The sequence below is a fragment of the Onychomys torridus genome, chromosome 4 (genome assembly GCF_903995425.1).
Source record: "Onychomys torridus chromosome 4, mOncTor1.1, whole genome shotgun sequence".
Taxonomy (NCBI): domain Eukaryota; kingdom Metazoa; phylum Chordata; class Mammalia; order Rodentia; family Cricetidae; genus Onychomys; species Onychomys torridus.
In genome coordinates, this window is record NC_050446.1 from 46,140,246 (window position 1) to 46,155,841 (window position 15,596).

Below are 15,596 nucleotides of genomic sequence, written 5' to 3' on the forward strand. Positions count from 1 at the left end.
CGAGAAAAAAAAAAAGAAAGAAAGAAAAAGAAGAAAATTTGGTAGCAAAGGGAGCAAGTGTAAGAGTTCTATTGTGTAGCACAATTACCGTTAGTAACTGTGTATTCGTATAAGTGAGAACGCTGAAGGAGGGCTAGTGTGCTCATAACAAAAAGTATAGACAATGATATACATGTTAATTAGGGTAATTTAGCCACCCCACAACATATACATGTGTCAAAAATCCTTGTACAAAAATATACATGCAATTTTAATGTATCAATTCAAAATGTTATCAAAGGAATAAATCATCAGAACAGATCTACATCCAGCAAAGAGACTGAATCAATAATCAGAACCACTCAGCAAGGGAAAGACTAGATGGCTTCACTGATCAATTTTACCAAATAGTTGAACATCAATATCATTTACTTTAAAGCTTGAAAAAAGTAGACTTGCCAGAAACACTTTCAAATTTACTCTATGAGTCCATTGTTACCTGATTCCAAAAGAATACAAAAAAAAAAAAAAAATCAAAAAGTGCATGCACACTGATATGTCTAATGAATATAGTCACAGTAATCCTTAACACCCAGGAGGCTGAAGAAATGCTCAGTTGATAACGCATTTGCCACATAAGCACAAGAACCTGAATGTGATCCCCTCCATTCCTGTAAAAGCTGGCCACACAGCATGCATCTGCAGCCCCAGCACCAGGAAGGCGGAGACAGGACCTTTGGGGCTTTCTGGTCAACCATCTAGCAGACTATGTAAGTTAAACTCTGGGTTCAGTGAAAGATCCAAACCCAAATGAAAAAGCTAGTGAGTTCTCAGTGTCCCAAGCAGATACCTGTGCTCACATAGATGGCCCTGGTTAAACCCAGTGGGTCCCAAAGCAAAAACAATGAGAAGGATAATTGAGGGTGGAGGGATGGGTGTGCCCAGAATGTATTATATACATGTCTGAAACTGTCAAATCATGAATTAATTTTAAAACATTAATAAAATAAGGTGGATAATGATTATTGAAAACATCTAATGATGACCTTTGGTCTCCATACATATCTGCATACCCAAGTTCACAAACACTAGCATGTATACACACACACACACACACACACATCTTCAACTGAATGCTAACAAATTCATTCTTGGATCATATTAACAGGATCACACATCATTACTAAGTACAAGGTATTCCTGGTGATTCAGCATATAAAAGTCAGTCAGTAATATAGGCCATATGAATATTACCCAAACCCATATGTTCTCCTTAATACAGAAGTTTTTGACAAAACTCAACACCCCTTAGTGACTAAAAATCCCTCAAACCAGGAAGAGAAGGCAATTCCCTCAATAGGATAAAAGGCACTTGTGAAAACCTACAGCTAGCACCATTCTCAATGGTGAAGGACTTCACCTTCAAGTCTGACAAAGGCAAAGGTGCACACTTTCACAGCTCCTACTAAACACTATGTGGGGAGATTGGCTCAGAGCAATTAGACAGGAAAAAATTAAGAAAATAAAACAGAAAGATGTCCAGTGTCATGTGGGTGAGTGTCACGATGACAGTGAGATACTACTTCAGTCACTAGGATGGGAATCATATGAGTTTCCTGTTGCTGCCATAACAGAGTCCCACAAACTTGGTGACTCAACTCCTTCTAAAGACCAGAAGTCTGAAAGCTTCCCTGGACCTACATCATTGTGTAAAGAAAGTGGTACCACAAACTATGTCCAACGGTTCTACAGCAGAATCTCGCTTGCTTCTTCTGCTACTGGAATGTGTTGACATTCACTGGACTTGACAACCTGGTCCCAACTTCCTCCTGTCACCTTACCTCTCCTCCCAATAGTCAAGTCTTGCTGTTTTCTTCTATTAAAAACACCTGTATACCCTTTCCCACCCCCAAATTCTGAATCTATTTTATTTTATTTTATTTTATTTTATTTTATTTTATTTTATTTTATTTTATTTTATTTGTGTGTGTGTGTGTGTATTAGAAGGAGGTTGAGGTGGAATCTCATGAAGACCAAATGGCTTTGAACTTACAGCAATCCTCCAACCTCAGCCTCCCAAGTGCTGGGATTACAGGCATGTGCCACCAGGCCCAGCCTAGATCCTTAATTTAGTCATACCTGCTTAGACCCTTTTTCCATCTAAGGTAACATTCATAGGTTACAGGGGCTAGGACCCAGACATCACAGGGAGTCACTAAACCTACTATAACCACTTTCAAAATAAAGATAATAATTAACAATTGTTAGTGAAGGTGTAGAAAAATTATAATCTCATACACCATTAGGAAGAATGCAAATGTTACAGACACTTGGAAAATAGCCTGACAGTTCCTCAAAGCATTACATGTGAGTGATCTCAGAACTCTGTTCTGAGCTATGTAACTACAAGAAATGAAGTCATACATCCATACACACACACACACACACACACACACACAAAAAAAAAAAAAAAAAAAAATTGTACACAAATGTCAAAAACAGCATTATCTATAATAGCAAAAAGGCAGGGAAAAAAACAAATTACCACCAATGAAATAAAACATAACCATATAGCAAAATATTCATAAATAAAAAGAAATAAAATACTGATTCATGCTACAACATGGGAAACTTCAAAAACATGATGCTGTTTTTTGAAAAGCCAGTCTTTAAAAGTTCACATGTTGCATGAATGTGGTGGTATTGTATTCCCTGAAATATTGTGCACCCAAATAAACTTATCTGGGGTCAGAGACAAAACAGCCATAATATTAAACATAGAGGATAGGCAGTGGTAGCACATGCCTTTAATCCTAGCACTCCAGAGGCAGAGATCCATCTGTTCAAGGATACAGCCAAGCATGACAATTCACGCCTTTAATCCCAGAAAGTGAGCCTTTATTCCCAGGGAGTAATGGCAGAAAGAGAAAGATATATAAGGTGTAAAGACCAGAAACTAGAAGCATTTGGCTGGTTAAGCTTCTAGGCTTCTAGCAGCAGTTCAGCTGTGAGCCATTCTGGATGAGGACTCAGAGGCTTTCAATCTGAGGAAACAGGATCAGCTGAGGAACTGGCAAGGTGAGGTAGCTGTGGCTTGTTCTGCTTCTCTGATCTTCCAGCATTCACCCCGTACCTGGCTCTGAGTTTGATTTTATTAATAAGACTCTTTAAGATTCGAGTCCATTTCTATGACATCTCAAGAAAAAGCTAATACACAGACACAACAAATCAATTACTGTTGCAGACATATAACAGATGGGAAGCTGGGGAGCAATAGTTAAGTAGTACATTTTCTTTTTTCCTTCTTGTTGCAAATGAAAATGTCCTGACACTGGTTGAAGTGGTGGATAAAGAACTCTGAGAATACAAAAAAAAAAAAAAAAAAAAGAAAGAAAAAGAAAAAGAAAAAAAAAGAAAAAAACAAAACAAAACAAACCCCTCCAGGGCACATTTTAAGTGGATGGATTTATGGTACAGTAACTGTTTTAAAATAAAGTTGTTTTGAAGAAATATACGGCCTTAAGTATCAAATTTGAAAGTTGTTCTTGTATGCACACATTCAGTGCACATTATCAAGAAAACAGGCTGAAATCTGACTGAAGATTCGGCCTCAGACTTCTACTGAGTGCATCCCTATGTGGGGCAGGTGAGATAACAGGGTTCCAGTGGTGGTAGCTGTCACAGGGCTGCAAAGATTTCCATCACCCAATATCCTCAGCCTCATATAGATAGTGCTTCCCAAACTGTACCAGGGTCTATGTGGCCAAAAGAATATGCCAGAAGTTACAGAATATCTCTTCTATGATTAAGTTAAAAAGATTCTATGACTTCTATCTTTTTTAGACTCTAATGCGAAAAAAGAAAAAGAAAATTACACTGTGATATTTTCTCACTCATCAGATTTCTTTCTTTCACTGTTTTGTTTTACTATTTTGAGCAGAAATTCTGGTAACTGGGAGACCTGATAGTCTTTAACCCTTATCAGTGTTGCTGACAAAGAACTACTTGTAATAGCTTTGCCATCCCACCCAATAAAGAAGTATGTAAAATTCAAGATAGCAAATGTTCAGAAACAGCTCAGGCCACTGGCTGCATATGTACTTCCCTAAAGTTATTGCCTTGTTTTACAGATACCAGAGCAACACGTCTATTATGCTATATTATGCAATAGTGTATCCTTAACAATGAGTTTTTCTGAGAAAGGATCTTGAAAGTGTTAGGTAGCTGAGAAGGCATTTAAGAAATGTTCTCTCCCTTATTCTGGGATACACCCAACTGCATTTTCAAAATGTTCTTACCCAACAAAAGATAAATAGTACTCACAGTGATGACTATAACAACTCATAATGAAAGATTTAACTTGTCAAAGAGTTCCTGGTAAAGGAACAATCTAAGAAAGGTATACCTTAAACCGTTCTAGGTTACCCATATGATTATTTTAAAAGGGAAAGATAAATGACAATTCTTAATGCTTTGTCTTTTTATTATACTTTATCATCAAATAGTCAATTAAATACTTGTATCATGGGAATTCAGCTGAGGTCAACGTTCTTCTGAAAGCTCCAGTTTGCAACATTTATTGATTCCAGGTATAAGGCCTGGTAAGATGAACCAGTGAGTGGTGGTGGCGACAGGAAATTCCTTGATTATCCATGCCTGTGGTGTAAACATCAAAGCTAGGTTCCTTCTTCAATTCACCTAACAAATCTCTATAGGCAGCTGATGTGCTGGAAATGTCTTGCATTTTGACCTAACATTTATTTTCATGATTTGGTGGCCCAGTGTTATCCATGGCTATGGTGGTATCATTCTCAAAAAAGTAGTTCATTTCTGCCCTCCAAGAGAAATGGAGAGCTTTAAAGGACTCATTGAAATCTCTTTATAGGAACTGCTGAGTCTCTCAGAAGAAAATATCCTTGCAAGCTTAGAGAAACATACAAATTCAGATACCAGCAAACTTATTTCCAATGAGTTGGCTTGCTAACTTTTAAATTTGCCTTGTAAAATGTGTATGTGCAATATATGCAAGTCTATATGTTCATATGTGTGTGAGTGATGCACACATACATTTTCAACTTATTTTTGAGGCAGGGTCTCTCACCAACCCCCAGAGCTCATTGACTGACCAGGCTGACTGGCCAGCAAGCTTTGGGGACCTTTTGTCTCTTCCTGTCCTTTCATTCACCTCTGGGGTTATAGATGCAGACACTGTCATTCCTGAATTTTTAAAATATTTATTATTATTATTATATCATATCATCATTATTATTATTAATTAAATTTGTTCATTTATTTTACATCCCGACCACAGTTTCCCCTCCCTTCTCCCCTCCCATCCCCTCTGCCCACCTCCCCTTACCCTCTTCCCAATCCATTCTTTCTCTGTTTCTGTTCAGAAAGGGACAAGTTTCCCTCTACTTCTGGGACTGCTGGTGGTGGGAGCCAGGCCTGTCCCTAACACTCTGGCTGACTTTCGGGAACCTACTCCTTATACTGGGATGCTTTGCCAAGCCTTAGTACAAGGGGAGGAGCTTAGTACTACCTCAACTTAATGTGTCATTCCTGATTTTTATGTGGGTGCCAGGGATCTGAACTCAGGTCCTCATGTTTACATAGAGAGCACTACCCAATAAGTGATCTCCCCAGCCTCTACTTAATTTTTAAAGGATATTCTACACATTGCATAGAATTTTGTGCTTTTTCATCTTCTAGCACCACTACTTTATAACTAATATTTTAAGAATGATCATTGAATGAATGAATGACTGTCTGTCTGACTAGATCAAAGCTCTGCAAAAATAAAAATGTGACTCACAGGACAATGTGTTCTTGATGCTTCTACAAGTTCATGTTACTTAATTGACATTCAAAGCCTTTTGATTGAAGGAATGAAAAACCCTCAAAGTAGATGACATTATGGAGGAATTTCAATGATTTAGAGAGACCCATACTTTAAATCAACCCTGTCAACATTTTCAAAAATTAATTTTAGAAACAAAATGTTATTTGAGGAAGCCATCCCAAGTTCCTTTCTGGGAAGAATTTGTCCTTCCTTTGACTCATGAACCTGAGCATAGGGATTCATACATGCCAATAAACTTGTTCTGCATCTGAGGCAGAACAAGGCAGGTCCAACGCCCATGCCACAACAGTGAGTTGACACATACATACTACAGACTCGCTGATTACAAAGTGGTCTGTTGGGCATATCTCAGAGACTGTGCTAGTCTGCATTCTGGTTACTTCTTCAGGGCCACCTTCTTGTCACAGTACCAACCACTCTTCTACAGAAACTTAAATGATGGCTACAGCTATTGACTCCTATGGAGAATGGGCACATGGAGAGGGCACAAAGCTAAGAGGCAAAAAAGGGCTAGTGAGGAAGGAGCTTTTGTCTAGGAGACTCAAGAGGAATACAATTATCTCCTTAGTGGCGATAAGTATGGACAGTGTCATGTTCAGGCTTATAGAAAACCAAATGATTAACTGTTTCTGTAGTATTTGACCAGCAATGTCTGCTGATATTTTGAGACCTGGAAAGACAGAAATAGCTTCAAAGTTAAAGAATTTCTATCAACATGGGTTTGTTTCTCTGTTCGATTCTATTAGATGCTATTTCACTCAGTCAATATTGTCTTTGGATGTTTTGAATTATAATTTAAGATATAACAAAAAGAAAAAGGGAAATAGCCTACCCACAGCGTGTTCCATTTGTCATGTTCTGGTTGAAGGAGCTGTTGATCCACACAATGGTGTTATTTATACACACTTTTCCTGGAATCTCGAGTTCTTGTCTTTCAATGTCATACTCAATAAAAACATCTATCATTATACCAAAAATAAGAAGTATGACTGGCTGGGCCATTCCATGGAGCAATGCACACAGACTTCCCATTAACATCAGCCAAGTGTCAACCGATGAAGAAAATCGAAACTTGAAAAACAAAGGGTTCAGAGATTATCTATGTATGAAAAGCAGGGGAGGTAAGAGGCCTATTTCATTTCACTTAGAGTTTGATAAGTAGCATTCAACACCAGGTGCTTGTGGGAGTCAGGGTTGAGCAATTGTCTTCATACCAATTATGTAGAAGTATTATCCATCAGTTGTCTAAAACATTAGACTCTTGCATTACATCCAAATCTTTGAATCTATTCTCCTCAGGTTGGGAGCTAACTTCACTGCCTTGCAAGTCACCATCATAGATGCCATTCATTACCAGGTAGATATTCTGTGTGAGCATTCAACAAGGCAATAAGTTGGCTCTCAGCTCAGAACCATCTGGACAATGGGCAGATTCTTGCTTTGAAATACCTCCATCCTACACAAATTTGGGGCAAATCCCCAAGCAATGGAATGTCTAAAGACTTCCCACAAGAATGGCTATATATGATCAATTGCTTTGGGAGTTATTGTGATGGTTTTTCTTATTCAAATTATAATTTTGAGTCCACTGATTCTATTCCAAATGGCTTTGCTGATACTAAACATGATTTGTGGGCATTGAATTTCTAATCACTATCAGCATGTTACTATACAGGTAAAGCTCATGACTGCATGGCTAATGACTAGAGTCATCGGCCAAGATGACTAAGGAATTGGTACTTTCTCCAGTGTGCAACTAACTCACAGTTGCAAAATCATCCAAATAAATCAGCATGGCTGTATTACCAGTTTAAAGAAGCCAACTTGAATGTCTTCACCTTTCTTTTCTTCTTGTGACCTGAGGAGAAAAACAGGTATTTAAATGTCTTTTTGCCAAAATTGGTGAGAAATTCTCCCTACTCAGTACTTCCTGGGTCATTCTTTAATAAGAAAGAATTTCCCCTCTGGCTGGGAAATTCTGGCCAAAGCCAGTATTTTAATGTAGTCTGTACACATGAACCTACTACCCTGAGAAAAAAGATAAAGAAATAATAGGATAAGTGGGTAGATCATTGAATCTACAGTAAAAAGAAAAAGGGGAAGATATAAAAATGACAAAAGGTAGACTACTGAATCAACTTTTTAAAAGGAACTACTTATTCTAAATAGGATAAGTAACAAAAATTTTTTTGGCTGAGTTCACCAAATGTTACTGGACTAGACATTGTTAATATATTATATAATAGAGTTTTTATCTGAATTTGTCAAATGCAAATGTACTAGACATTGTTTAGGTATTTATTGTTTGTATATATGGTATATAGTTATTGTACTTTTATATATAGTTTTTCTTATATTAGTTATAACTTTTTTCCTTTTTTTCTTTTTATTAGAAAAGGGGAAATATAGTGATATTTTATTTGTACTGAAATGTGATTTTATTTGTATGTTAATAAAGTTGCCTTGGGGTCAGAGCAAGCCAGAGCAGAAGATGGGCGGTGGTGGTGCACGCCTTTAATCCCAGCACTTGGGAGGCAGAGCTAGGCAGATCTCTGTGTGTTCAAGGATACAGCCAGCATGGAGACACACACCTTTAATCTCAATAACAACCATAGAAGTAAGGTCTGTACAGACAGGCAGTGACAAGGAGATCATGTGGCTGGGTTTACAACCAATGAGAAGGCAGAACAGAAAGTCTATATAAAAGACAGGACACAGGAAGTAGGTCTCTTGTGGAGAGGAAAGACAGAGCAGCAGAGAAGGGTAAGGTTTTTAGCTCTCAGCTATTGCTCTGACCTCTTGGCTTTTAACTCTATAATTGGCTCTGTGTTTCTTATTTAACAAGACAGGGCCTGGACAAGACCTGCACAGGGCCACACCAGTCAACATTACACCATGGAAGGGGAAGAGCTCATAAGGCCCCACACCTAGTTGAAGAGCTACAGACAGACAGTGGTATCTGAAAGTGTGTGTGTGTGTGTGTGTGTGTGTGTGTGTGTGTGTGTGTGTGTGGCGGGGGGGGGAATCCTTTTTCTTCAGGAATGAGACCCTTAGTAGATGGCTGACCATACTCCAGTGGTCAGCCATAGACTCATGTGTGTAGGCAACACTAACTGGAATCAGCAGGAGATATAAAATATACATAATCTAGTTCTTCTGAAGCCAGTCACCTACCCATTTGCCTTTGCCAAATGTGCTCCCTCCCAAAATGACCTTTCTTAGACACTCATGTGGACAGTTACTCTAACTTCGGACTTTCACTCCAAGTGTCCTCATTCTCAGTAAGGCATTCCCTAGCCAAGATGGTTAAGATTTCAATAACATCTGCCCTGCCACACACATTCCATCTTAAATCTTCATTTCCAACCCACTCTTTTTATTAGAAAAAAAAAGTTATAAGTTCTCAGTAGCTACCTTGCAATATGTTTTCTAAATTTATACCATTTATTTTGTCTCCCCATTAATATACCCTGTTTATGATCCTAGGGGAAAATGTATTACTGAGGTCTGCTAACAGAATACAGCACTAATGACTCCTAATGACGTGGTGCTGTCCCCATAGATCAGAGCAACACTCAACCCTCATCAGAGAAGCTTCCTCTTGCAGTAGATGGAAATGAACACAGAGACTCACAACTGGACAACCTGCAAAGAGGGAGAGACTTTGGAACACTCAACCCTGCATGAGATGTCTTCTTCATCAAAGCCCTCCCCCTCAAGGCTCAGGGATCCATTCAAAAGAGAAAGCAGAAAGATGGTAAGAACCAGAGGTAATGGAGGACTCAGAGAAATACAATAGGACTGATGTACATGTGAACTCACAGAGACTGTGTCAGCACACACAAGCCAGACAGGGTCCCAGCACTGAGAGGAAGAAGAGGACACAGGATGTCACCCTTAACAGAAAAGCTATTGCAATTGATACCTTTTAGCAGAAGGAAAACCCATTTTCTCCAATTGTGTGTCACTGGGTATGTATTACTATATATGGAGTTGATAGGTACATATTCCAGGGCAGGCCTCATGCCCAGGAGTAGCTGACTGACACAAAATGAATTTCATTATTTCTTTATTTATTGACATTCTTTGCCTTATTGGGGATTTTTGTTTGATTTTCATTTTTGTGAGGTTTTTTTTTTTGAGATAAAGTTGTGTGGATTAGGGAGATGAGGAATATGTGGTAGGAGTTGGAGGGGGAAAACATGATCCAAAGAAAAATGACCTCCCTTAGGTGAGAAAGAGACTCCTGTTCCTTTTCTGCCCTCCCAATGGGACTTCCAGAGGACCAGGGCCACCTAAGTCCTTCTAGCCCACTGTTAATCTAACCACTGCTACCATCTTCTTCGTTCATGAAATACTTCACAGTTCTTAAACTAACTTTCTGCCATTCCCCTGTGAAAACTCATGTGGTGCCGCCTCTGTTCTGATGTAGACCCATCCTGCCCATACACTTGTTTACATATCAACTCAAGCTACTGAAGAGTACTGTGCTGTTGAATGGCCACTCACCTTGGTTTCTTGTCATTGTTATCTGTCAGGATGAAAATAATGTATAAAGAGGTTAATAAAAATCATGTCCAAATGCAGCACAGTCGTAATCACGAGTCAATCAAAAGCATGTCTATGAAGTACTTTTACTCAGGAAATACTATAATTACCTCTCTACATCTCTCTCTTTCTCTATCTCTCCCCCTCTATCCCTCCCTCCTGCTACTTTGAGTACGTATTTGGATTTTCTCCAGATCATAAAATGTTGATATTTTCTGAATATCAAAAGGAAGATTTTTTTTTTTCTTTTTGAGACAGAGTCTTTCACTCTGTAATGCCAGCTGGCCTGGGAACTGTGTAGTCCAGAGTGGTCTCAAACTCAGACCCATGGCAATTCTCCTGCTTCAGACTCCCAAGGGCTAGAATTACAGATGTGAGCCTCCATGCCTGATGGAAGTTATGGTACCTAAATTAGCTGAAGTGAATATGACTATTTAAAATTATCTATTGAAATGGTGATTAAAAAATGGTGATTAATTTGTTGGTTGTTTCCTTAGAAACATCAAAATCTTTCTACTTAATAGATCACAGATTGGCCATAAGATGTCTCCAACACTTCATCACTATCAGAATCCATAAGATGGAGCTACATGTAATTTTTGTCAGCACATGTGGAGCAAATGTCAGCAGGAAATGGAAGTGGGTATCAGGGACATGAGGAAGCCATAGAGAAAAGAACCCTAAGGAATATCTGCTACCATGGCCATCATTTCCTGGTTCATCTGACATTTTTAATACAATTGCAGTAAGACTAAAGAGACATTATAGTGTAGATACAGGGCTTGAGAATTGGAAAGCTGGATTAGAATCATGGTCCCATGAATCATAACTCGTGATTTTTACCAACTTTTAAAAAGTGAGCAAAGTCTTACTTTCTCTGTCTGTAAAATATAGAAGCATATGATTTACTCAGTGGATGGCAGTTGGAGTCTGTGCCTACAACATGCCAGGGACTAATGTTGCACAGCCCCTCCCACACAATCTCATTCTTACCGGGAGCAGAAACGCTTATTACTGTTGCCATGGTGATCAGTAATGATGCGGGGATAAAGTTACTATAATGGCCAGTGCTGAACAACCCTACTCTACCTAGGAAAGAGGTTCTCATGGGAGATGCTTCCATGCACTCACATGTTGTGCAATCCAACATAATGCTTTCAGATGGGACGTGACATGGATTCTAGAGAAACCCCACTGGCTGTGCGTCAGGTGGATGCCCATAATAGCTCCACATGTTGTAATACTGATTTTTCTCTGCATCTTGAAACGTCCATGGGTTAGTCTCATTTTTGTCTTTACTTTTCTTTGCACAAGACTCAAGGGAATTCAAAGGCCACTTACGTGATCCGTCTAATTCGAAAGCATGATTCTCCTCTCCAAATTTCTTTACACTGCGAAGAATTACCGAGTCAGACATGGTATTTGTGATCTGTCCTCAACAACCCTGTAAAATAAAACAGTTACTGCAATTATTTAACAAAATAGCCAAATAAACAAGCTTCTGTAAACAATCTCAAACAAAAGCAGATCTTTTAATTCAATAACATCTCAGTGAAAGAGAATAAATACTAGGAAAGATAAACTAAAAACTGGGTTAAATTCATGATTTCATTGTTACTCAAATGACCTTTGCCAATGTTTCAAAAGTTAGCCCAGCTGAAAATGGTTTTCTTGCAGCTTTTGGCTCGGAGGAGACTACAACTTTCTTCAGTCATCTGGAATCCCGGTTCAAATACCAGCCGCCTGCTGTTCAAAGTTGTGTACTTGAGGTTTGCTGGGGGTGAGGTCGGCACCGCATCTGCCTTGGCCCCCAAGATCAGTTCCCTGGGTCTGTCTCCAAAAAAATTTTTTTAAAAATTGGTAATGACATTGCCAAAGCACCCGGTGAATGGAAAGGTCTGAGGATTATGTGGTGAAGCTGACCATCCAGAACAGACAGGCCCAGAAGAGGTGACGAGGTAGTGCCCTCTGCCTCGGCCTGGTCCCACATGAGGTGGTGTGTGGTGATATTGTGTCCCCCAAAATATTGTGCACTCTAATAAACTTAACCGGGGTCAGAGAACAGAACAGCCACTAGATACAGAGGCTAGAAAATGGTGGCACTCACACCTTTAGTCCTAGCCTTCTGGAGGCATGGATCTCTGTGAGTTCAAGGTCACACTGGAAACAGCCAGGCATGGTGATTCATGCCTTTAATCCCAGGAAGTGAGCCTTTAATCCCAAGAAGTGATGGCAGGAAGCAGAAAGTTATATAAGGCCTGAAAACCAGGAACTAGGCTGGTTAAGCTTTTAGGCTTTCAAGAAGCAGTTCAGCTGAGATCCATTTGGATGAGGACTAAGAGGCTTCCAGTCTGAGGAAACAAGATCAGCTGAGGAATTGGCAAGGTGAGGTGGGTGTGGCTTGCTCTGCTTCTCTGATCTTCCAGAATTCACCCCAATACCTAGCTCCAGGTTTGTTTTTATTAATAAGAACTTATAAGATTCGCGCTACAGTGGTGCCCTCTGCCTCTGCCTAGTCCCAGATGAGGTGATGCCCTCTGCCTCTACCTGGTCCCAGATGAGGTGGTGCACTCTGCCTCTGCCTGGTCCCAGATGAGGGGGTGCACTCTGCCTCTGCCTGGTCCCAGATGAGGGGGTGCACTCTGCCTCTGCCTGGTCCTCAAGGAGCTACCAAGAGACAGAAAGAAGCAGAAGAACATTAAACACAGTGGAAACATCACTTTTGATCAGATTGTCAACCTTGCCCAGCAGATGCAGCACTTGTGGTTAGCCAGAGAACTGTCTGGAAATATTAAGGAGATCCTGGGTACTGCATAATCTATGGGCTGCAATGTGGATGACTGCCATCCTCATGATATCATCGATGACATCAGCAGTGATGCAGTGGATTGCTCAGCTCATTAAAAAGCAACCAGAGAAAATATTTCAATAAAAGACTGTATGATGAAAGAAAAGAAGAAAGAAAGAGAGAGAGAGAGAGAGAGAGAGAGAGAGAGAGAGAGAGAGAAAAGGGTTTTTTAGTTGATGGGTAGACGATTGCTTTTAAATTTATTTGTTCTTTCTGTTTATCTGTGCTTTATTTATTTTTAACAAATTCTCACCAGGTACTAAGTAGAGCACAGAACAACTGATGGCATTCTTAAGCGTAGTTGGTGCAATGACACCCAAGTCCTTTCAAGCTGTGCCCGCAGTCTTTTGTAAGCAGAGCCCCAAAGGAAGGGGAGTCCAACCGGAGCCGAGGAAGCACTGGAGAAATTGTCAGGTTAGGAGTAGTTTTAATCACAGCTCTCTTTTTGAGTTTTCTCTGCTTCAGATATATAGCAACGATGGGCAATATTTTAAAAATTGCGACCAGGCTCAAGACAATAAAAACAAACATCTCCATGCACAATAATCGGAAGGAGGGCACAGCAGCTGGTGTTTTCACTATGGGCTCTACACACAAACACGAGTGTGAGAGTTTAGATCCCGAGAGGAGTAGAAGCTTCCCACACCAGCCAGGGGAGTAAAGAGGCCCTCTCTAGGTGGAGTCACAGACTATTATGGACCTTCTGCGCTGCTGGGAGGCCCCTGAAAATTCACTGCCAATCACTGCCTATGGAGTTATATCTCATGATGAAATGCACATCTAGGAAGGTTATATAAGGAGATAATTTTATATATATATATATATATATATATATATATATATATATATATATATATATATGCATGTTATACACATAAAAGAGTTGAAGGTGGACTTGTGGAAAGCTCCCAACTTCATCTAGTTGGAATCACAGAGGATGGAAATGATAGATACAATAACTAAAGAAATAATTGCTAGCAATTTTCTGAAAGCAGTGACATGATTAACAGTAGCCAATGTTATGTCATGCATGCCTTGAAGGCCTGGTTCCCAGTGCAAGCACTGTTCAGAGATGGGGCTTTGGGGAGATGATTAGATAATAAGGATTCTATCTTGATAAATGAATTCATCTATTTCCAAATCCAGAATTTGAATATACTATTAGAAGATGGTGGGATTGTGAACAGTGAGTCACTGGGAGCATGCCTTAGCTCCTTCACGTCTCTTTCTTTGTTTCTTGGTCACTACAGGGTGAGAGATCTCATCCTTCACTCATTTTTACCATCATGATATTCAGCCTTGCCTCTGGCCTCAAGTAATAGAGTTTAGCCAAAACTAAACTTCCCTCTTTTTAAGTTGTTTGTGGAAGGTATTTTGTTCCAGCAGCAACAGCTGGTGAACACTCCAAGAGCTGATCAGCTGAAACAAAAATCAGTCAATAGACAATTTATATTAAAAGAGTAGAGCATGAAGAATAACTACAACCTGTCCTCAAATCTATGAAATACATTACTCAATGGAAATAGGCTGACAGATACTTCCTTATCAATAACCAATACTGGACGACAGCAGATAAACATCTTCAAAGTGCTGAGGAAAAATTAACTTTTAACCAAATGATTTATCCTGGGAGGGGGGGACACATTTTGCCCAATATCCTAACATTGAAAACCAAAAGAGTTTCCATTCACAAACCCAAGCACTTGTTACAGGATGTACCTTGTCAGAAAAGAGTATCCATCCAGAAAGAACCATAAAGAAGAACCAAGCATGAACATAAGGAGGGCTGGAGAGATGGCTCAGAGGTTAAGAGTACTGGTTGCTCATCCAGAGGTCCTGAGTTCAATTCCCAGCAACTGCATGGTGGCTCACAACCATCCATAATAAGATCTGATGCTCTCTTCTGGCCTGCAGGCATACATGCAGGCAGAATACTATATACATAATAAATAAATAAAATCTTAAATAAAAAAAAAAACGTAACAAAATACCTCCGTATGGTTTGTCAAGTCATGATATGGAGTTTAACCTGTTATATTTCAAAGGGACAAAAAGTAAAACTATAAAATAATAAGATGCCCAATGTGTAGATGATGTGTATTAAGCTCATTCTCAGAGGTATCTATGGCCATTGATTAAAAATGTTATGAAGCCAGGTGACGGTGGCACATGGCTTTAATCCCAGCACTCAGGAGGCAGAGCCAGGCAGATCTCTGTGAATTGGAGACCAGCCTGGTCTAAAGAGCAGGATCCAGGACAGGTACCAAAACAACACAGAGAAAAACCAAATAAATAAACAAACAAATAAATAATGTTATTAAAATTCGACCCAGGATCCCTAGCCCCAGCCCAACACAG

General features: G+C 39.5%; 1 protein-coding gene and 1 pseudogene across 2 annotated transcripts in view; one reads left to right on the forward strand and one right to left on the reverse strand.

The window, feature by feature from the left end:
- Window positions 1-15,596, reverse strand: part of Abcb11 (ATP binding cassette subfamily B member 11) — an 86,834-nt gene that overhangs the window by 64,676 nt on the left and 6,562 nt on the right. Inside the window, exons 2-5 of one of the 2 annotated variants that reach the window (XM_036185502.1) lie at window positions 11,732-11,834; window positions 10,352-10,373; window positions 7,649-7,700; window positions 6,675-6,913 (exon numbers count right to left, since the gene is read on the reverse strand). In XM_036185502.1, coding sequence (XP_036041395.1) covers window positions 6,675-6,913; window positions 7,649-7,700; window positions 10,352-10,373; window positions 11,732-11,807 — 389 coding nt within the window. In that variant the 5' untranslated portion in view covers window positions 11,808-11,834. Of the gene's footprint in view, window positions 1-6,674; window positions 6,914-7,648; window positions 7,701-10,351; window positions 10,374-11,731; window positions 11,835-15,596 lie in introns of those variants that run through there. The other variant, XM_036185503.1, reaches the window with a different exon arrangement.
- LOC118581755 lies at window positions 12,053-13,294 on the forward strand (annotated as a pseudogene).